A 22,311-nucleotide genomic window follows, 5' to 3' on the forward strand; every position below is an offset into this window, starting at 1 on the left:
CTATTATATGATTTTTATATATTCTTTAAAGTTAAAATATATTTACTTCTATCTATTATTCTATATATATAAATGTTCCTAGTAAGTATAGAACTAAATATTCTAGTACCTGAATATTATTTTAATAATAGCTTATTTATTTTCTTCTTTTCTTTAATTATATTAGACATTTTATTAACTCTTTATCTAGAAATATAATAGGAGTTTACTAGGCGACTTTTATAAAACTACTAAATAGCTAAAAAAAACTATATTTAAAGATAGTATAAAATAGAAGTAAATAATTAAGTAATTCTATAGCTAAGGAAAAGAAAACAAGTATAGTAATAGCCTAATATTAAGCTAGCCGAGCCGGCTTTATTTCAGTCTGTTTTTTTTAAAGAATTCTCTATATTTAAAAAGGATACTATAGATTTCCTATCTATAATTACTACTAATATTAAAAGATCCTATTTAGAAGTATTCTATATATATATTAATATAGAAGCTAAGTAGTCTCCCTATAAGATATATAGTATATTCTATCTAATCTATTAATTAGATAGCTTGAGTATTAAGGACTTTCGATTTCGGGATAGTAATTATCTATTTAGTTATTATAGTACTAATTCTGGTTATATTATTTCTTTATATACTACCTATATAGGAGATATTATAAAAGATAGAGTTCCAAAATATTTATTAGGGAATTATATTAATATTATATAATATAATAAATATTTAAAAGAATTAAAGAATCTTATATTTATTAAAAAGGCTCTAATTATATACTCTTACCTAATTAGATATATTATGAAATTAAATAAAAGTATTTAAAAAGAAATCAAATATAATAATATCCGGAACTACTTCTATATCTTTTATTAGAACTATAACTAACTATTATATATCCTGCCCTTAAGAGAATTAGTCTTTTATAAAGTAATAACGATTTCCTGGAAAGTGGAACAAGAACCGAGCTTATAGAATCTGGCTAGATTTTATAAAATAAAAAAGATAAAAGTACTTACTATTCTATAATAGCTATATATAAATAATTCTCTATATTAATACTATATTCAAATAGATTATACTCTATTAAATAAATAGAATAATAACTTTATACTAGTAGCTTTTAAGGAATATACTATTATTACCGAACCGGATATAGAAAATAGTAGAATAGGTTATATTATAGACTTAGGAGGGGATTTATTCTCGAATAACTTAAATACTACTTTTAAAAAAGTAGAGCCGGAATTAATTCTGGGAAGTACTTTCTTTTTTAACTAGAATAAAGAGACCTATAATCCCTTAAATACTTTCTTTATAAAGATTATAAAAGTAGTTAAGATATTATAATAGGGTATTACTAGAAATAATAATATAGATAATAGGCCCTCTATTTATATACCTCAGATTAGATTCTATTCTATTACTAGTTTATATTCTATAAATTCTTATTAAGATAAAGATTTCTTTACTATTATATATTCTATCTTATTTTCTTTTAGGATAGGAAGCTATATTAAAAACGAAATATTATAGAATAAGAGTCTGTTTTTTAAAGCTTTACTAAATAGGCTTTCAGCTATTATAGTTATTAGTAAGAAGAATCCTAAACTACTAGCCATATATAATTTCTATTATTATTAATAATAAGAGCTAATAATTATTTCTAGGTTTATAAAATATTATATATTTATATTTTTATTATATAATACTATCCTACTTTATTAGACTAGTTTAGGTAATAGTTTTTAGGCTTAGTAAGAGGATTAAATATAAGTATAAGAAGACCTATTTGGCCTATCTAATAATATAATTAAGTAGGCTACCAAGTAAATAAAGGCTAGTATTCTAATAAAAGACCCGATTATTATCCGTTTTATAGAAAACTTGAAATTAATCTCGTTTTTTAATCCGGAATCCTTTAGATAGAAGCTATTAATATAATACGAGATCCTAAAACAGATTTCTTAATAAGATATTTCAGTATAGTAGGTTATAATTAATCTTTTGAACTTATATAATAGTATAGTACTAAAGCTTATAGGAATTAGATTTAATACTTTACTATCTCTTATAGTAATATAAATACTATAGTAATAGATAGTAATTAGTAATCCGGTTTATATTATTATATTCTTCTATATTATTCTAGAAGTATTTTTTTTTATTTACTATATTTAATATCTAGTAAGATAAATATCCTTAGTAAGATAATAAACTATTTTAGTATTATTAAAAAGAATAATTACCTTATTTTATATCTCTATATACTTATATAAATAGGTAGTAATATAGAATTTAATAAGCTCTATATATATATTCGTAAAAATAAAGCCTTTTAAGCTCGAATAATTACTTATATTAAGTTAATTATATCTGAATTAGTAAATATTACTATTATTTAAGTATTTAGAAAGTTTCCTATAATAGGCCTAGAAAGAGATAATAGAAGCTAATAATATATATATAATAGAACTCCTGACTTAGTATTTAATAGTAATAATAATATGGATATTAGAAGTAATAGGCCCCTTATTCTTCTAATAAGCTCTATAAAAGAATGAGAATTTTAGCTAAACTAAAATTCTAACTATATTATTTATAAATATTAAAAGTATAACTATACTATATACTACTATAAATATAACTACCCTAAATACAGGTTCTGTTTCCTAAAGAAATAACTTATAATTATAGTAGTTAATAAGCTCGGTAAGATTAAACTTATTTATAATAATATAAATATAAATAAGTATAACTATATTATTTATTCTATAATCCGGTCTAATAATAATATTACTTTTATCCCTAATAGGGCTAATACCCTTACTAAAGTATACTATATATTAAACTATATAATAAAACTCTTTTAAAAGTAATATTAGCTTATAATATATATAGCTATATTAAAATATATATTAGAGAATACTATCTAGGTAAAGAACCCTATTCAGAAATAAGAGCGGTTTAAAAATACTAATTATAGTAAGTTTTTTATAAAAGTATAGAATTATTTTATTTAAAAAAGAGAGGTTAGCTATATTTTGGTAGCTAGTTACCTCTTTAGTTATAAAGCTTATTATATATCTTATAAGAAAACTAAGAGCTTTAATTTAAAAATTATTAAATATTATATCTATAGTATTATAGTATTATCTAGACCGGATAAAAGAGCTAATTCGGCTTATAATACTAAATATCTGTTCTTTAAACTTTAATAAGCTATTAGTAGCTCGGTATATAATAATTATTTATATTATAGACCCAAGCTCCGGTATTTTTATTTCTATAAATATATCTACTAGATCTCTCTTATTATTATAGCCAGGGCTAATTCCAAATACTTTATATTAGATATTATATATCTCAAGTTAGCTATATATATATAAAAATTAGTCTATTAATCTTCTGTATTTACTATTTCTTTAATCTAGAAGTTATTTCTTAGTATTATAAATAGTTATTCTATTAAACCGGAATATATTCGAGAAGCGGAAAATAATATTAATAAAGCCCTTTTTAGGTTATTTATTTCCTGGAAGAATCTTAATTAAGTATTTAAAGAATATATAATAGATATAAGATAGTTTCCGGATATAAGAGATACCTATTCTTATTTTTAGAATATCTTAAAACCTACTTTTTTACCTTATATTAGATACCTGGCTTTAAATATAATATATATTTAAAAAGGAAATAAGTAAATAGACCTTAATTAGAAGTTATAGTAACTAGAAAATAAGGAATAAGACAGGAACGAGATTACGGATCCGGTTATTAAAGACGAAAAAGGAAATAAAGGCCTAAACTAATATATATTTAAAGATATAGAGATATTCTATCTATTATAAGTATAGTTCGAGGTATATTCTAAATAGAATAAAGAGGCTAGTAAAAATACAATTTACTTAAACCCAAACCTACCTATATTTGAGAATATCCGAATCTAGAGGCCTTTCTTATTTACTAATCTGGATATAGGAGAATAATATAATAAAGATATAGTATTAGTATAGAAAGATAAATTCAAGAGATTTCAGAAGAGAAATAAGCCCTTAGATAAATCTATAATATCTATTAATAGGCCTTATTTAGCTAATAGAGACCTCAAGTCTATAGAACTAATTCTAATACTATTTTTTATTAATATTAACTCTATTAGCCTTATATAGCTTAAAGCTTATACTAAAGTTAATTAGTTTCTAGTAAACCTTATTTAATTTATTAGAACCAAGTTTAAACTAAACAAGAAATAACTTATAATAATAAAGACCTTTTTATATACTATACTTTATATATTATAAAATCTGGTTATAGATCTATCTAAATAAATTCTATTTTATATTAGAAATAAAGGAAAAACAGAGAAAACGGAAGTTATTAAGGCCTTTCTCTTTAGTATAAAACTATTTAATATTTCAAATAAGGTTATATTATCTATTCTAATAGGGGCAACTATATCTTATATTAAGGAATCTATAGTATATACTGTTTTTGAAATAAGTATAGGTTCGGGCTTAGTAAATACGGCTAATAAAACTAACTAAAGAAATATACTAAGAAATAAGAGAATACTTATTATAAATAAAATTAATATAACTAGTAAAAATCTATTATATTATATGAATTAATAATATAAAGAAATATTTAGTCTACTTACGGAATCAGGGGCTATATTTAGTAGACTTTCTATTATAGTTACCCTTAGTAATTTTTACTAGTTTCTACTAGTAAATAATAAGCCTCTCTAAATATAAAGCCCTATCGAAAATCTATCCTTATTACCTTATAGGGAAATATGGCCCTAATTTAATAATATAGTAATTCTTACCGAGTCTATATAGTAGTAAAGAGATATAGCCTATTAAATATTATTATATTAAACTAAAAATATAAAAATAACTTAAGATAATATTAATCTACTAAATAAATAAATAATAGTAAAGCAGCTTATATATAGTTATAAGATGCCTCCTATAATATTCTATTAGTAAAATAAGCTATAAGCCCGAAATAATTATTAATATATAAAAGAATTTACTAATATAAAGAATTAGAAGATTTTCTTCTTTATAATAAAGTATAAAATACTAATATAATTAACCGGAAAACCCCTCCTATATATTCTTATAGAAGCTTTCCTTATAGAAGATAGTAATAGACTTAAGGGTTCTGGGCTCCTAATATATATATCCGATATACTAGTTATATTCCTCTATAACTTTTATATAAAAAGTGAATTAGTTAATAGATTCTAAAATATAATAGTTAGTATTATCTATAATTTAAATACTAAGATAGTAAAAGTAGATAGCTCTTATATCCTCTATAATTAACCTCTATTTTATATTCTAATATAATATAATAATCCAAATAGTTTAGACTTCCCTTAACTCAAACCTATAATTATACCTATTTTTCTAATTAAGAATTCAAATACGAAACCTATATATAGGCTAAGTATTTAGAGGACCCAGGTTCTACTAACCCTTGGTTAGGCCATTACTATATATAAGGATTAAGGGTCTACTTTTAATAAAGCTATAATAGATCTAAATATAGTTTAAATAAAATAATCTAAAGATAATCGAAACTATATAAAATAGTTATCTCTAAATATTTAGCTTACTAAAATATATATTCTATATAGAATATCTCTAGGTAGTAGACTATAACTACTAAACGAAATAATCCTGAATAATATAACCTACTATTCCGATCCTAATCTATATTTAGAGATAGAGAAATTAGAATAATTAGATAAAGTAATATTTATAAGATAAGAGAGTATAGAGGTTATATAGTTCCGGTAATTATATAAACTCGAATCCAAATCTTATATATTTATATAAGATACTCAAATACTCTATTACTAGATATCTTTCTCAAATACTCAAATATTAGATACCAGATACCAGATGCCTCTCCTAAATGCCTTTCCCAAATGCCTTTCCCAAATATTCTATTACTAGATATCTCTCCCAAATACCCCTCTCAAATACCTCTCCCAAATACTCTATTACCAGATATTAGATATCTCTTTCAGATACTTCTCTCAAATATTCTATTACCAGATGCCTCTCCCAAATACTCAAATATTATTAGATACCAGATACCCCTTATAGATACCTCTCCCAAATACTCTATTACTAGATACCGGAACTTATAATATAAATTATATATTAAGAAATATATTCCCTAGAATTAATAGTATAATTAGCTTCTAAATAGCCTCTATATATAAAATATAAGGTAAATAGATATCTAAATACAAGCGAGAAGCTTATAGGTAGATATATAATAGAATAGGAGGTTTCTAGTCAAATCCAATAAAGTTATATAATAAGGTAGGTTATTTCTATAAACCAAATCTGTATTACTAATAATTAAAGAAGAGCTATAATATATTATTAAGTATACTTAATAGCTTATATAATATAATAAATACCCCAGAACAAAATACGATCCTGTCCTGTACTATATTATAACGGGATCTGGGTATAAATACTTCTTAATTATTCGAACCCTCTCTAGGATTATAAAATTTTTTGGTATTTCTAATTTTTTTGGTATAAGAACGAGCCGACTAATCAGAATAGCAGAATAGACCTATATTAAAAAAGTAGTAAATCAGAAACCAGATATTATATGATTTAACTTATAGTATTTTCGTTTTCTCTATATATTAAAACCTTTAACTTTAAACAAGCTTAAAAATTAAAGCATTCGTCTTTAAATAACCCCTAGCTTTTTAAATAAGATATTATCTTAATAGTACTCTTATTAAGTCTATTATATAATTTAAATAATAAGAGTACCTTAAGAGAAGAGTTTGCCCTTAATAGCTAAGGAAGCCTAAGAATATATTAAGGTTCTACCTTGCTTACCAAGCCTTGCCACTACTTGATTGGGTAGTACAGTGGTACTAGACTCGGGCCACTCCAGAGCCTTACCTAATTAGGCTAGCGTGTCACGTGTAACATCACGTGTATACTACTCAACTACTCTAGAATATTCTAGAGTAGTTGAGTAGAGTATTGAGTAGAGTATGAGTAGTGAGAAATTTATTTGAGTAGAATATGAGTAGGGCCCACTACTCTACTCTACTCTACTTATTTCCTACACTGAATCGAACGATGGAAGTTTATCAAAGAGGGGGAAGCATAGGAGATGTCAAGAATCCACTCATTCATGCGGGTCAAGCGATCCTGTTTGACCTAAGCAGGATCAAGTAATCCAAGGGGATGGCCAAATGTCCCGTGTTGCACCGGCTCGTCCGATTCTTTGTGCATACTGGAAATCGATGGATTGGCCTAAAGATCTCGTAGCATATATTTTATACCCCTGATTTCCCCAGATAGAGCACTAGTTTCAGATTATTTCAGCCGCCACAACAGACAAGGGATGTCTCTGAGTCGAAACTTCGCCCTCGTGCAGCCTCGTATCCAAAAGTCGTCTTGCATCCCTTGCTGATGCTCCCAAATCCGTCTCCTTGCTAACCATCTATCAAGTGACTTCAAGTTATGGACCCAATAACAATAGTTGAAATTGTGGTAAGACGCAACTCCTCCGAGGATCACCAAAAGGTTCACTGACAACTTAGTCAGGTGAAACCTGCTACAAAATGGATCACGACGACAAAATATCTATACGGCTTGCAATCGAAGTACAAAGATGCACCAATGGCTACGATCTCAATCTGCTCCAAGTCAACGGTCATCTGTGCCTCTCTCGCAAATCCAAAGTCTCCTGTTGTGGAGACGGACCTAGTGGACTCGTGAACCTCACAAGCAGAACTACCTATGGTACTTGATATTGCACTTACTAGCGCATGGTAATTTTCAGCTGTCTGGAACTCGGAACTCCAAAAGATTGTGGCTGGGGTGCCCGATCCTAGCCAGATACGATGGCGATCAAGATTGCGAATGATGTGGAATGAAACGAGGTTGAATAAGCTGCTCAATGCTCTGCGTGGTTAGTAGACAGCTATAAATCTCTTGATACAGCTACTTCAAATGTATGAAAAATTTTGAACTGATGCCAAAGTCATGGCTGATCACTTACACGGACACTCTTTCTGAGATCAAACTGATGCTGCAGCAGAAAGATTTAATTGGGACCTCCATCCACGCGACACGGTCCCTTCGCTCAGAAAATCCTATCATCAGAGTCGCCACATCTGTCAACGTTACTGACAGCAAGACTGGGAGTATTTGTTCCTCGGACACTGCCTCCATCGTAGCTCCTTCAGACCTCGAGCTCGGGTTCGACGACATAATAATCAACAGCCAAACGTATGGGCGGTTGCTTGCCCAAGCTCAAGCCAAGTCGAGAATCGAGAGTTTGGAGGAATTGGATGATCTCATCGACTTCGCCAATGATGACACCGTCAGGGAGGAAGAATCGTCTGTTTTTGGACTCCCGGAAGCTTTGCGCGGCCTTGATTGAGGGGCTGACACTTCATGAACCTGAGAAAGAGAAAGAAACGAAAGAATCTAACGATGAACCTGGAACAGAAGAAGCTTGCAAGTTTGGGCATTCCAAAGCTATGCTTTCCAAGGCCCTTATCCAGGCGAACACGGCTGTTCTACTCGACAATGCGCAGAGGTTTGAAGGCGCCATGTGAGCGTACCCACAGGCTTGCAATCTGTTGCAGCAGGAGATATTGGGTAGCCCAGGCGGCCAAGGGAAGCGAAAATCAGAAGCAATTGCGAGTTTAAACAATGCCAATAAACTCTAACTTTGTAAAACGAGATACTTATATCAGCCAAATAAGTCAACTGCAAAACCTTCCTAGGGCCCCGAGATCATAATGCTTTACCCTCAAGCCCTGAGAGTGGAGGATTTGGAGAAGATGGTCAATAGAGAAAAAGTTTATATTTCATCACACCATGAACAAGCGACCGCAAAAAGCTAATGACGATCATTGACCTCCAAAGTTCGAACTTTCGTGAAGTGCTAATGTTCAATTTTAACAAATTTGAAATATCTCGGTCATGGCACAGCCCTCGTTGCGCAAAAATCTTGTTATGCGAGACGGTTGAAAGCGCCTTTTTGTGAAATAAATAAAGCTTAGAAGGCCCACCGGCTCTTGGTTATGGGGTTTCCTCCGGAAGCTTGAAATGGTTTGGATGTATGAGTAGTTGGTTTTTGTCGGGCGCCCTTCGTTTGCAGCTTCCATTTCACCCCAGGCAATGGAGTCAATGCCACAAACGAGATCTTAGCAACAACAACAATTTCCTGAATAATCCAAATTCTTTTCCAATAAGGGCGAGCAAAAAGGCTCTCAAGTCCCTCCCAAATTGTATCTCGCGCACTTGAAGATGTTGTGGCCGGCATTCTTTTCAATGCCGCGATAGCTTGGGAGCTATCATCAGAAGATTCGCCAATCCATGCAATCACACCCGTGACCCTTGAGTAAATAATTCTCATGAGTTGCACTTGGTGTCCCCCTTTCCCGGTTGTCCCCGTTGGTTGATACATAAAGCCTCCACCCATACTCGTGAAATTTTTTAAGTAGTGCAAACGCTCGGAGATTTTGTCTGACGTGGAAACCTTTATTGTCGACAAAAATAGTCCCGTGTCATCAAGACTTCCCCAGCAGTACGAGAAAGCGGTATAATCGGGGAGATCAAAAAGCGGTACCTCGTCTAAACAGCACCGGATTTGTCGATCCTGGGTCCTGAACAATGCCAAGAGGCGGGTATATTGCAGTGAGTCTCTCAGAGGGCGGCAAATCATTTCTACTGGTATCTGAAAGCCAAAAGCCGAGAAGATGTCCAGGCTGGATGTTGCGAGAGCCTCATCTGCCCAAGCTCCGATTATTTGAGGCGCATCAACTGCATTCGTCGAATTCCTTAATTCGAAATTTCCTGTCTCAGAAGCTTTCTTTGGACGCGATAACAATTCTGGCTCCGATATTTCACCATGTGACAAGGCCCACGTGGCCCAACGTGAGTTGGGGCTGAAGGCTGTTGATGATTGCTTGGAAAGGCGGTGTGTAAGGCATATTCCTGGTTGTCAATATTTGATTCAAGACCTAAAAAATGGATTGCTGGCGGTGTTGACGAAAAGAAGTTTGAAAGCAAGTGTGGGAAGGAGCAAGTGATTAAAGTTTGCACTCAAAAACAGCCGCGAGGCTGGCGGTCGCAGGATGGCAACTTCTCCCAATCGCACTGCCCACCAGCCGAACACAACTTTGTGAGGTTCGAATACATCACAATAAAAAAACAAAAACAGGACTATGGAGCAGAGTGTGCAAGTACTTTGGTTTTGGATGCTCTGTCTGTGTGATCGAGAAGGAGTTTCTGATATCCGCCATCTCCCAGCGGCACAGCAGATCCGCATCCCCACCAGTATGTCCAAACGTCCTCCATATCAAGAACTCAGATCACAACTTGTGCTCTATAACTCGTTATGTTCCTGCCCATCACCATCAGTATCAGCAATAATAATTTTAGCAGCCTCGGCAGCCTCTGCGATCTTGCTCTTGATTGCAGCTTTGACACCCTCGGTAGCCTCGCTCGCGACGCTGCTTACAGTCTTTTCAATGATGCTCTCTGGTGCCTTGACACCATCAATGCCCATCAGCTCGGTCTCAAAGACTACAATCTATCAGCAGGAACCCTAGTATCATCCGTAGAAGAACATACTCAATGTGCTGCCAGCTGGGATAGGGCCCATGTTCCGGTCTCCATAACCAAACTCAGGAGGAATGGTAAGAGTCCTCTTCTCGCCAATGCACATGTCGATCAGGTTGTCATCCCATCTGCATATCAATCAGCACCATCCCTTATTCTTGTGTTGGACGCCATACCCCTTGATGACGCTTCCCTTTCCAACAACGAAGCTCAATGGCTGTCCTCTGTCGTAGCTGGCGTCGAATTGCTTGCCATCTGATTGCAATGTGCCGCGATAGTGGACTGAGATCTTGTCGCCTTTCTGCGACTTGCGGTCACACTCGACAGCGCGGGTCACTTCGACCTTAACTTCCTCAGCGGCGACGATGGCTGCCAGAGCGGCAATTGAGAGGGCGAGGAAACGCATGTTTTTTCAATTGGGGTGAGAGTCTGCAGCAAGGAGGTTAGTCAGTAGATGGATGGTGATTGAGAGGTGAGAAGTCGAATATACCTTTCAAATACTGGCCACGTTGAATTGGGAGCCTGCAATTGTACCTGGAGCTTTCTGATGAATCGGAGACGTTGCTCCTGCAAGGATTCATGCGAGGGTGTGGAGATCACGTGCTTTGTGTCCCGAAAAGGGTTTAGACCCAAGGGCTTGAAATGATTGGTGGCAGATCATCGAACACGCAGCCTTCACTCAACATCACTTCCATCAACATACCGACCAGCGACGGCGACGACACTATCCGGCCGGTTCCGACTTGGTATCCTCACCGAGTCCCAACTGTGTGCAACCATTATCACGGGTTTGAGTGCCCCTTACGCGTCCTAGCTAGCCGGCGTCTATTTCAGGTAAACCAAGGCTGCGGGCTCCGTCGGTCAGCAGTACGGGTTCAGCTGAAATCCTTCATCCAAGATCTTCATTTACAAGCTTGCAACAAGGAGACCACCCCCAATTATGATTTTGAGCGATTTATTGTGAGCTCGAGCAATCTTCGAGACGCGCTGGGTCGCGGTGCTTTATTATTGTTTGCGTGGTTGACCGTTTCTGCCAGGAACACCTCTCAGAAAGCCTGCTAGTCAGCCCACGACCTCTGCAAGGCGCAGCAGCACGCTTACCGCATGCTCAACATGCTTTTGCCATTTGATTTGCTCTCAATCTGTCAGGCACTCGGTGTGCAGGCCGTTGGTGCCCAAAGCCATTCGTCTTTTAACGCGGCGAGGGTTGCCTTAAACGCTGCGGCCCCAATTTCTCGCACTCGGCAATCCACGTCCCTTTTCTTTCTGTTCGGGACGGAAGAACAAATGCTCACCGAGCTCAATGTTTCATTTTCTGAGTCACCGGCTCTTTAATAATTGCTGCGTCTCAATGGAGGGGTGGCAACCAGGCGCAGTCACCTGGAAGTTGTGTCGATCCCACCAGTCACCACATCGCTCCTCGGTCTGAGGAAAAGAGTTCGCCCGGAAGACTGCCCTGCTCTCGGCCTTCTAGCCCCCAATTGGCCACCATCAGTTGCTAATTGCTCCAGGTATAAAATGCTTTCCCATCTTTTTTATTTCACATTCTTGAGTACACTTTGACTTCTAGATTTATTCTTCTTTAACCCAGCAGCCACGCCCATTGTTACGCCCTGCTGTACACCTAATCCGCAGCAATCAAATCCCCGAGTCTGCCCATCATAAAGGCAAACCAGCCCACAGCAGCAACAATGTCACAATACAGCTACACCCAGCACAAAGCCATCGTTCACTCCCGCGACTCTTCAGTCGCCTCGGGGACATCCTCCTCAAGCCGGACTTCAGCAGAAGCATATTATTCATCATCGTCGAGCAGAACAAGCATGGCAAATGGTTTCAATCCCGCGGACGGTCTCCAGTACCGTCGTGTCCCCGACAATGGTTTGTGCACCCTCACACAGACTCGTCTGACAAAAGCTAAATATTCCACCTCAGAAGACAAATACATAACCTCCAAGACTTCCACCACCTCGCGCGGCACAATCGAAGTCCACAACCACCGCAAAGCCCGCCACACCAGCGATGAGCCCAGAGCTTCAAATGCCACATATGAAGACTACAAGGAGACCCAACGCAAGCAACAACGCAAGTGAAGTTCGATTTTCATGTGATGATAATAGTGGAAGTGAGGCGGGCTTATTTGGTTGGCGGTGATGTTTGTCTTGGAGCGTGGGGCTGTCGGTCAGGGGGAAGCTTTTTCTAAGCGACCGCCACCGAGCTCGCCCTGACATTGTGCACTGCGCGAATTATTTCGCCTGTCAGCCTTGGGTGCGCGGGTCATCTCGGAGTTTGCGTGGTACATTTCTGTCTTGGTATGGATGGATTGATGGCTGGCCGGAGTTTGGATCATCGTATGCATGAAGGGATCGGAGGGTGGTGTTAGCCCTAGTGAGGCTAACTTGATATCATTTGTTACTACACCACCTTGGGCAACCACAGCATATTTCCCATTCTGTTCTCATCAAATAGTTACTCGCCCGCCGCTGTGCGAGCCAATACAATATAATACATTAGTGCCAACCCCTCCTGCTGCACTGAAGTGTCTCGCATGCGGTTTCAGTCACGTTATCTTCCAACACGTCAACCACCCCTCCTTCCTTACCTAATCCACCCCCCTCCTTCAGCCTTGCCTAAAGTTGTACCCACAACCTCTCTGTATCTGCATGACAAAAGGCGGGTGTAACAAACTAGTACCTGCGCATCATGTGACGGCCGTCTTTCTTGTTCTCGGTGTCAGATCCCACGAAAAAGGAGGCAACATCTACTTCAGCAGAATACTTTGTCGCATGATCCATCTGCTTCTTTTCAGACCTTTCTAGGGACACAATGTTTCGTGACACTTTTATAGAGACCTTTAAAGTGAGAGGGCCGTCTTTATTAGAACTTCGTATGAAATGGGACATCGCAGCTTCTCGTCTGTTGACGCCCACACCACTGTGGAAGCAAGGATTCGTTGATGAGAATTAGATCGGACCGTTGCTTTGATGGTTAAGACGGAAGGTCAGCGAAGATCTAAGGAATGTTTCGGTGCTTCTCTTTACTTCTTAGTCCAAAAGCCTCTCAAAATTCCAGATATTGCACTGTAATAGAGCTTTCAGACGAGTTCTTCCCAGTTATTTCCAATGGCTAGCATGAAAGAAGTTTCAAATTCCCCGTTCACGGTTCTTGATATTAATCTCAGTACTTAAAGTCGAAATGGCTCCCAGTGCAAGCCCACTTCCGAACCAAATCAAGCGAGATGGCTAACAACACTCCACCCAACGCTCTGACTGGCGGAGAAGGAGACAACTACAACAACTCGGATTCCCAAAAAGAAACTCTAACCAAACCCAAAACCGGCACGGGAAATCCGAACAACTTTTGCCAGCCAGACCATACCGAGAACGACGCACTTAATAGTCAAAATCAAAATGACCAAGAAGAAAAGAACCCCAGCAACTCATTCCTCACTTACAATAATGCACCCACAATTGAACCCAACGAAGAAGAAACACCAAAATTCAACTCCAACCCCAACCGTGCAGATCCTCCTCCTCAGGTCACAAGTGGCAGCGGACCTCCACTTGCTGCGTTGAGCTTTGGGCTAACACAAAATCTTCATGAGGTATTGACGACGCAGTTGCCGGGAATTCCTCCACCCGATATGGCTTCTGCGGTTGGATCGAATACTTTGGAAGGAGTTGGGGCACATTTTGAGCAAGGGGATGAGAGACCAGAGAATCTTGAGAGTGGACTGTATGAAGAGGGAGTAGCGGACGACACACAAGAGTCTCGACAGAATAGCGGCAGTGGAGAGGATGGAGCGGGTGAACTGGACGACACACCGGATGTTCGAGGTAGCAGAGGACATCGAAATCACAGGCTTGAAGGGGAGGCTGCACTCCTCAGCACTGACCGTGTACTAATGGAACCACTTGCACTTATTCTCCTTAATCGCCATTTCCGCGAAGAAGATGAACGGCAAGCGGAAATAGCTTCTGCTGTAGATCGAAACAATGGAGAGTCGGCTGCCAACAGGTCTTCGAGTGGAGAAAGTGAAGAGGGAAACCAGGATGGACACGGTGAGGGAGATGGGGATGAAGATGAAGATGGAGACTATCAAGAAGACACAGGGCACACAAAGTCAGACGACACCAAAGAAGCAGAGAATACTGGGGATGGCGATGATAGTGGGGATGAAGATGATAATGGAGATGATGACGGTGTAGGGAATGGTGATGATGCTGGGGGTGAAGATGACACAATCGACAACACCAACGTCAACTCCGGCGACTCATCTGGCACCCAACCTCCTCCGGAAGACTATCTGTTACCAGAGCTTGAGTCAGCTGCCCTAGCTTCACAAAACATAATTGCGTCCATTTCTGACTCGAGTCCAAGCCACTTGCCAGCTTCTACGTCCCCAGAAGATGCCGTACCTCCTTCTGCAGAAAACGCCTCGGCAGATCACCCAGCAAGCAGTTCAACAGATGATAGATCTTCATTTACTCCGCCATCCGGCTTTGCAGGTGCTCATAACCCTTCTCAGTCATCAGCAAATGCGCCCGGCCCGCCGTCTTCAGGAAACACCTCAGCCGGTCCATCAGGAAGTAGTTCAACAATGTCTGAATCGCAACCTGCTCAATACCAACCTACTTCTCCTTTCGCCCCTTGTCTAGCAACACCAACCGAAGACCCACTCTGGGTTCCAAACCCTAACGACTTCGGCATCAACAGACGGCGCTGTCCGATGTGTGTATGCAGGGCGAGGAGTTATATTGGTGCTTGTGCCGGCGGACCACCTTGTGATGCATGTGCGAGAATAGGATATACTGCTGAGCAGTGTCAGAGTGGAGAGGATGGGGAATATGGAGGTGGTAGACATGAGCGGCCTGGTAGGAAGGGACGGAAGTAGGGGGTTTGTGGCTTTGACGGGGCGGTATTTGGGTGGAAGAGTGTTGCTTGATGTTATGAGATTTTTGAACCAGATTGAAGTTTAGAGGAAACGTTATGAGATAGCGACGGGTTCATAGAGAAACATTGTCGCTAGATTACTTGATGTTTTGGCATTTGATTCGCGTGGAATTGGGTTTAGATCAGTTGAACACTTCAACACCATGACTTCGTTTCTGCAGAATTTAAGTATCTCACCTCATCTGCCACTTGCAAAAGTGTAATTTCTTGCAACTTTGAACAGCTCTGGCCAAGTTATTAGTTGATGTTTCGTAAGGAGGTTGACTCGAGCATACCCCCTATTTAAGCGAGATCAGAGACGACCTCGTAAACAAGAGCAACTCAGATCTTAAAGCGCATCAATGTCTTGATTCAAAGCAGCTCTTTTGGAATTCAAGTATCTTAAATATCCCGGAATGATTCCGTCCTTGCGATATCGGTAATCGATAAGTCAAGGACAATATGTGAATCCCTATGCCGATGACGCTACTAAGCGAAGCACGGAAAGGGGGGAAAGCGGCACTAAGAGTAAATAAAATTTCCCGACGCGGTCGCGACGCACTCATAAACCTCTATTTGGCTTCTACAACATCATCTTTCCATCTATTCGACACCTTTGCACCAAAGAGCTTCTCTTTGAGCGGTACGTGGTCCAATGTCCAATAGCTCCTGGACATTCTACTAGCAATGTCCAAGATCTCTGGAACAAGCTGCACTGAAAGAAGCATGCTGACTCCATCCTTGCCAACTAGGAATTGCCAAAATGCCTTTCATCAAGCGCAAGATCTGCGAGAAGGCCAAGACCAAGAAAGACACTGTACCCGTTGACTGGGAGAACGGCGAACTTAAACAACGCTACCTCGATCTCCTCCCTGATATCTCTCCACAGGAAACCGCCTATGGCAAATGGCTCATTACCCACATTCTTGAACGTCCATGGGCTGAACTCACGTTCCTCGAGCGTGCGCAATGGGCTGAGGTCTACTTTGACTTGGAGAAGAAGGGCCTGCGTTATGAGGATAATGGCAATGATGATAATGAGGACGAGTCTGCAGAGGTGCTGTCCTGGGCTGACTACAAGATCATGTACAAGGAAATCTTGGTTCCTGAGAAGGAGAAGAAGAAGAAGATGAAGAAGAAAAAGAGGCTGCCGCTTTATGACGATAATGGCAGATTCATTGGATGGTATATTCCCAAGACGGACGAGGAATTTCTGGAGAAGCTAAAGCATGTTGGTTCCGCCTTGGGTGTTAAGAAGGAAAAGCCAAAGGTTAAGAAAGTTGATGCAGGCAAGATGGTTATCGGTCCGCAGCTGAAGGAGATGAAGACCCTAGTCCCAAAGCCGCAACCGCAACCGACTTACAACCAGTTCGCTCCAGCCCAGCAGAGCTTCTCCCAGCAACCGATCTCCCCCCAGCAACAGATCTCTCCTCAGCAACCGACCTTCCCAGGCAGCCAACCGACAAATTCCCAGTTCAAGCAGATTACAATGGAGGCTGCTAGGAAACTTGAGAAATCTGCTAAAGCTGGTAGTGGTACATATCAGAGTCCGTACACTGGTAAGTAAATGTGCAACAACTCATGGGATTCTAGAGACTAACTTCGGGATAGCGCACCGCTATGCAAGCTTGGGTGGACCGAAGCAGGGTGAAGAGAAGTCATTCAAGTCCCCATATGCTTTGTGATCTGGTGGATTGTCCTGGGGTTGGATGGACATTGGGAAGCCGTTTGTTTGTAGGATACTGAGATCAGAGAATAAAAGATGCTTTGCCATTCAAGTTTCCCTTCTCTGCTAGTGATTATGTACAGTGTGACTGGTCTCGAGGCGGACACGAAGTGCCACACTTAGATTAATATCGACTAAAAGAATATTGAAAGGTAAATGTCCAACATCAACTAAGAACATCGAAATGAGTACCGCTCTTTCTTTCCATCCACCTCCAGGCGGTTCCATGCATAAAGATTGAAGACAAAAGAGAACAAAGAGCTTCCCTTTCAGCAAGCAGTAGAGAAAGGATTCTACATCCGTATGGCAAGACGCCGTCGCTCCCATCCAGCGCTCCGTAAAGGGCAGCCTGACTTCCGCACGTCTCCGTATCCGTAAAAGAAGACGAGACGTCCACTCTAACAATGGCGTCCATACAACGAATCTTTGACGGCTCAGCGTGTATTTCAACGCCGTCTCCTCCCACGCCCCGATCCAGTGCAGCTCAACTCTGCTCTCCCACCCGCTGCAGCGCATCTCTCAACACCGGGCAACGCCATACCCAGTCAGCATGAAGCGCACGGCCTCCCTTGCCTCCCTCGCCACTTCGGAACAAGAAGCAAAACGCCTCCACTTCCCGCGAATGCAACTCGAAGCCCTGGCCCAGGTAGCGCTGCGAGAAGGACTGTCGAAAGAGCAAGTCGCGTACGAGCAGTGGGTTGATACGCAGCCTATTGAGAGCGTGATGGCTTGGGATGAGATGGGGGTGGGAGAGAGGACGGCTTGGATTGTTGAGTATATGGAGAGTTGTGGTGGGGAGGGAGATGGTGAGTTGGAGGTCGGAAAAGGGAGCGATGACACAGCAAGGGCAAGCGAAGTGCAGAGGGTTGAGGAAGAACAGACGACTGTGGAGCATGCAAGTGTGGAAGAAAGAAGAGAGGAGGCTATGGGTGATTTGGGGGAGGAGTCAAGGTGGAGGGCGGTTAGGACTGCTGGGAGGGAAGACATTCTTTCTCATGCTGAGGCGATGGTCGTTGTTGAGCAGGAAGAAAGTTCACCCATCTTACCTGGTATGTTTTTCTGTTCTCGCTCAAAAGGGAACATTCGTTCCAAGTGGAAGACTTCCGCCTCTGATTTGGGATATTGTACCGTGCAACCTCGCTTGGGACTTTCATCACTGACGATTTCACAGGAGAGCCCTCAGCTGCAGAGGAACCTTCAACCACTACAGAACCAACACCAACTCCCGAACCTCACCGACCATTCCGAGCCAGCGCTCGTGTATGGACAGCCACCGCGCACGAAGAGAGCTCAATCAAGAACAAACCCCAATGTCCGCCCTGTGCCCGGCTGAAGCGCACCTGGACGCGGTGCCGCGGCGGCCCGCCTTGCATCGAGTGCCAGCACCGAGGACTCTCGGCCGAGCAATGCCAGAGCTACGATCTCTTGAACCGGTCTCGGAAGAATAGACTGAAGAAGAAAGACGAGGCGTGCAAGAAAATGGATACGGAGTTAGGGATACAATGTGGAAGTGAGGGAGAAAAGGAGGAGAAATCTGCAGAGGATGTGATAGATGGAAGAGAGAGGGAAGAGGGTACGGGTGAAGTCACTGGAGAGAAGGAGGGTGGGGGAAGTTTGGATACTGAAGAGGTGGCACAGTGAGGCTATTGGAAAGAAAGGGGAGATTTCTGGATACTGGAGTAAGAGGCACAGTGGGAAATTAGTAATTGAGGCCCGGAATCACCGGAGAAGCGCTCGACGAGGCCGTGCAGAAAACTTTTCTTTTGTAGCTTGTTATCCTCACACTTCTGAGCCTTTGATCTGATTAGAAGAGTACGTAGCATGAACTTCTTGAATACGATGGCATGAACCGCTATGATGACTTGACGTGAAGGATATGAGCCAGGCAGTCGTCAAAATCGCATTGTGTATCCAATGCTGGTTAAGTTGCGCCATCTCGCATGCGCGGCGCTGACGGAGCGATATCTTGGCTGGCAATCTTATGACTCAGCCTGCGGGGTTGCGAAAAGGGGAACATAGCCTTCGTTCAAGTGTTTCGTGTTGTAGCTCCCGGCCTGGTAGAACTTTGTTCCTAGTGGGGCCGTGTTTTTGGGAAGGGGGGGCATAGCCTCGTGTTTGAGGGCCGCTCTGCCGGACGGTGTAACATTCTTCCTGGTGTCGTCATGGAAAGGGGGGGTGTGCCTCGCGTTGACATCCGCGCTGCCGGACTTAGTGTAACTTGGTTCCTGCAGCCTTTTACGAGGCATCCTATTAAATTGAAACGGCCGCGAGGAACCGTATTGTTTGGCTGGAAGAGGTGTGCTACAGTCTTGGCGAGCTGTCAACTCCTCACCAATGTTGATATAAGGTTGGTGGGGCCATAAAGGTTGCACAGCCGAGATGTGAGATATCCGGAGTTACTCGGCCCCAGACACACATTTGTAGAAAGGGCCGAAGAGGAGTCAAGTGACGTGGACCTCGTAAACCAACAGATTCGCGTCATCATTATTGGAGGAGTGTTTCAGATTCTTCGGCAAGGAGGTTCGGGAGGTTGAAACTTTCCGCAGCCCGCCCACATGCGTTAATCCCCCTCGTGGCAAGTGGGTCCCGGATCATTCCCCAGAGTTTGATCGAGCTCTTGGAGGCTAAGTGATTTGCGTTGCGAGAGATGACAAGCAAGGGAGAGGCATGTCAATCCCTGTCTCTTATTTCCTCTTGCCAGGAACGGGCTACTGGAAGAGAGAAATTGCGGTCATGCCAGGTGAAAACCAGGTAAGAACCATTGCTTGCAGAAACCCTTGCGCTATATCAGAATGAAATGAGGCCGTATGCTTCTCGAACACTGCCACACTTGGAAATTCGTGTCTGGATGGGGATGTGGTAGGGGTTTTGGCCGGTTGGCGTCCAGTTTGAGATGCCAAGCCATCAAAGATCTGAGCGGGGCATGAAACACTGAAACGTCTCTTATGCAACAACAAATTGTTCGATTTTCAGAATTGGGAAGAACGCATTGATTGATAGGCAGATTTTGGATGATAGAAAGCGCACGGGCGTCGCCCGCGGCCCAGCTCGCCGACTCCAGGTTTTGGTAAGGTTGGCAAGCAGGACGGGCATTGGTAAAAGGGTTGTCGTACGTCTAAATCTGGTGAGATCGGGAAACAAGACTTCGAGAAGCTCAGCAACGTGGGGAAGCCTGTCTAGCAGTCATCTCCCGAGTCCAGCATTCCATCCTACGATGACTTCCAAACCTCTTCAACCTCTTGAAACAGCAGCTGCGTAGCTTTTGTTGTCGTCCAACATTTCCAACAGTGCGTGATGCAGCTGGTACCTCCCCTTCTGACGGTCTGTTGGGGAAGGCACTTTTGAACAAACAAAAAAGGCTCTTAAGCTCCACGTGATGGAGAGAAAGATAAAGGGACCAGGCGCTGGGACCGAATTGCTGGCACGTGGGCCAGGGATGTTGGAGGGCAGATGGCCTCGATAGAGAAACCTTCATTCGGGTAAGGCTGGACGTGGGGCGGCGGCTTTCAAGATTCGATGTCAAGATACGCAGGAACCAGCGAAAATGATTGGTGATCTTCACGACGTGCTTCCGCCCCCACTGGTGGCACTTCGTGTGGACACTGGGGCGTGCGGCGCGCCCACTCGCACGCTTCCTTCCCCGCCAACCTTACTGGGACTGCAGATGCATCCGTTTTTGTCGACTGCATTTGCGTTTTGCATTCTTTGGATTCCAGATCTTGGACGGCCTGTGGTTCGAAGTACGGAGGATGCATGTATCACTGTTGCACTGCCCGCACTCACCGCAACGCGGCATCCGTTCGCCCGTAGGCCGCTCCAGGCGTGCCAGAGACGGCTTCGGCTTCCTCAACGGGGGCGCTTTGTCGCTACTGTACATCCAGCGGACTGGGCGTTGGATCTGTGTGGTCGAGCGGCCGAGCCACTCCGGTTGCCGCATGATTCGGCGCTGGCACGAGTGGCATCGAAACCCTTCGAGCGAGTGGGAGGCGGGTTTTGTTTGAAGTTCCGGGACTTCGGTACAGATCGCCGGAAAAGGAGCAGCCAGCAACAGCCAGCAGCAGCCAGCAGCAAAGGTGCGCGATGTGCGCTAGGCAAGCAGAGGGAGGGGCGTTCGTCGACCCTGCGGCCAATCGCATGCCCCACTTCCCTCGCTTAGGACCTGCTGCATTCCAGGCAGAGGCTGGGCGAGGCGGCGCTCACGCGGTCCCCCCTGTGACTGGTCGAAGGGCGGCGAGGCTTGGAGCAGCTGAGGAGGCTGGCGACTCACATCGTATCCTTCGTTCATGCTCACTCACTCTCGCTCTCACTCTCACTCCCACTCCTCGCTCTCCCACCATCAGCTCCACACCAACCCAGCACCAGCACCAGCACCAGCTCGCTGCCAAGCCGCCCGCCCTTCACCGTCCAACACGTGAGAGAAACCCCCCCCCCCCCCTGCTCTTGCAATACATTTCGCCCTCCTCACTCTGGCCCACGACCCAATAACTATCCGGGGCGCAGTACGGCTCCGTATCCAGCTTTGGATCCGCTCTGTCTGGCCTGGGAGCACGCTGTGAGGGGAACATCCCATCCACGCCCCCGAACCTGGCAGGCAGGGTCCACAAGCGTCGCATCATGTATGGCCTATGTTTGGAGCAGTTTGCTGGTAACCCTCCCCACTGGACTCACATGTGGCCAGGGGTCGCTCATTTAGCCAGATTGATCCCATGCGCTCAACCACACCGTCCAGTTTACCCATAAAGCATCGAAGCGCAATTCTCGATGGTGGCAGAGTCAGTTCGTTCCTCTTCCAAGGTTGAACACTCCCACCGTCATGGGCAATACCTGAATTCGACGCTCTCCGGCGGCGTACGGAAAGCGATCCTACTGACGAGCGAGCGCGGCGTCCATAATATGCTACAAAAGGCCATTTGACCCACCCGAATCCCAGAGCAAATGCCACGAGGTTGAACACTGCGAGTCCGGAAGAAAATCTAACTCACCTTAACCTTCCTCCCCAGGTCCCGACAACTCTTGATGTCG

At 41.8% G+C, this 22,311-nt stretch overlaps 8 protein-coding genes across 8 annotated transcripts; 6 read left to right on the plus strand and 2 right to left on the minus strand.

Annotated features, from left to right (window-relative positions):
- Nucleotides 1–7,615: 7,615 nt before the first annotated feature.
- K444DRAFT_636751 (uncharacterized protein) lies at nucleotides 7,616–8,439 on the plus strand (the record flags this gene model as incomplete). The annotated part of the gene is made up of 4 exons (XM_024884041.1): nucleotides 7,616–7,796; nucleotides 7,837–7,965; nucleotides 7,998–8,008; nucleotides 8,038–8,439. The coding sequence occupies 4 exons, from the start codon at nucleotides 7,616–7,618 to the stop codon at nucleotides 8,437–8,439; spliced, it is 723 nt and encodes a 240-aa protein (XP_024728362.1).
- A 448-nt stretch (nucleotides 8,440–8,887) lies between these two features.
- On the minus strand, nucleotides 8,888–10,070 carry K444DRAFT_232860 (uncharacterized protein). The gene has a single exon (XM_024871237.1). It carries the CDS (start codon nucleotides 9,730–9,732, stop codon nucleotides 9,064–9,066), a length of 669 nt encoding a protein of 222 aa, XP_024728363.1. The 5' UTR covers nucleotides 9,733–10,070; the 3' UTR covers nucleotides 8,888–9,063.
- Nucleotides 10,071–10,395: 325 nt separating this feature from the next.
- K444DRAFT_544698 (uncharacterized protein) lies at nucleotides 10,396–11,037 on the minus strand (the record flags this gene model as incomplete). Its single annotated transcript, XM_024876075.1, has 3 exons — nucleotides 10,396–10,595; nucleotides 10,644–10,759; nucleotides 10,808–11,037. The coding sequence occupies 3 exons, from the start codon at nucleotides 11,035–11,037 to the stop codon at nucleotides 10,396–10,398; spliced, it is 546 nt and encodes a 181-aa protein (XP_024728364.1).
- A 970-nt stretch (nucleotides 11,038–12,007) lies between these two features.
- Nucleotides 12,008–12,768, plus strand: K444DRAFT_232879 (uncharacterized protein). Its single transcript, XM_024871238.1, has one exon. The coding sequence runs from the start codon at nucleotides 12,323–12,325 to the stop codon at nucleotides 12,722–12,724; it is 402 nt and encodes a 133-aa protein (XP_024728365.1). The 5' UTR covers nucleotides 12,008–12,322; the 3' UTR covers nucleotides 12,725–12,768.
- A 1,101-nt stretch (nucleotides 12,769–13,869) lies between these two features.
- Nucleotides 13,870–15,525, plus strand: K444DRAFT_636754 (uncharacterized protein; the record flags this gene model as incomplete). The annotated part of the gene is made up of 1 exon (XM_024884042.1): nucleotides 13,870–15,525. The coding sequence occupies one exon, from the start codon at nucleotides 13,870–13,872 to the stop codon at nucleotides 15,523–15,525; it is 1,656 nt and encodes a 551-aa protein (XP_024728366.1).
- An 801-nt stretch (nucleotides 15,526–16,326) lies between these two features.
- K444DRAFT_707851 (uncharacterized protein) lies at nucleotides 16,327–17,248 on the plus strand (the record flags this gene model as incomplete). The annotated part of the gene is made up of 2 exons (XM_024888170.1): nucleotides 16,327–17,122; nucleotides 17,175–17,248. 2 exons carry the CDS (start codon nucleotides 16,327–16,329, stop codon nucleotides 17,246–17,248), a joined length of 870 nt encoding a protein of 289 aa, XP_024728367.1.
- A 380-nt stretch (nucleotides 17,249–17,628) lies between these two features.
- K444DRAFT_232928 (uncharacterized protein) lies at nucleotides 17,629–18,945 on the plus strand. The gene has a single exon (XM_024871240.1). It carries the CDS (start codon nucleotides 17,840–17,842, stop codon nucleotides 18,620–18,622), a length of 783 nt encoding a protein of 260 aa, XP_024728368.1. The 5' UTR covers nucleotides 17,629–17,839; the 3' UTR covers nucleotides 18,623–18,945.
- A 1,748-nt stretch (nucleotides 18,946–20,693) lies between these two features.
- K444DRAFT_669262 (uncharacterized protein) lies at nucleotides 20,694–21,445 on the plus strand (the record flags this gene model as incomplete). The annotated part of the gene is made up of 1 exon (XM_024887501.1): nucleotides 20,694–21,445. The coding sequence occupies exon 1, from the start codon at nucleotides 20,834–20,836 to the stop codon at nucleotides 21,443–21,445; it is 612 nt and encodes a 203-aa protein (XP_024728369.1). The 5' UTR covers nucleotides 20,694–20,833.
- Between the last annotated feature and the right edge of the window lie 866 nt (nucleotides 21,446–22,311).

This window comes from Hyaloscypha bicolor (assembly GCF_002865645.1).
Source record: "Hyaloscypha bicolor E unplaced genomic scaffold K444scaffold_182, whole genome shotgun sequence".
NCBI classification, from domain to species: domain Eukaryota; kingdom Fungi; phylum Ascomycota; class Leotiomycetes; order Helotiales; family Hyaloscyphaceae; genus Hyaloscypha; species Hyaloscypha bicolor.

What these genes read in the sequence shown, in the direction of transcription:
- K444DRAFT_232860 (XM_024871237.1), bottom strand. Translation starts at nt 9,732, where the DNA reads ATGATTTGCCGCCCTCTGAGAGACTCACTGCAATATACCCGCCTCTTG.
- K444DRAFT_232879 (XM_024871238.1), top strand. Translation starts at nt 12,323, where the DNA reads ATGTCACAATACAGCTACACCCAGCACAAAGCCATCGTTCACTCCCGC.
- K444DRAFT_232928 (XM_024871240.1), top strand. Translation starts at nt 17,840, where the DNA reads ATGAAGCGCACGGCCTCCCTTGCCTCCCTCGCCACTTCGGAACAAGAA.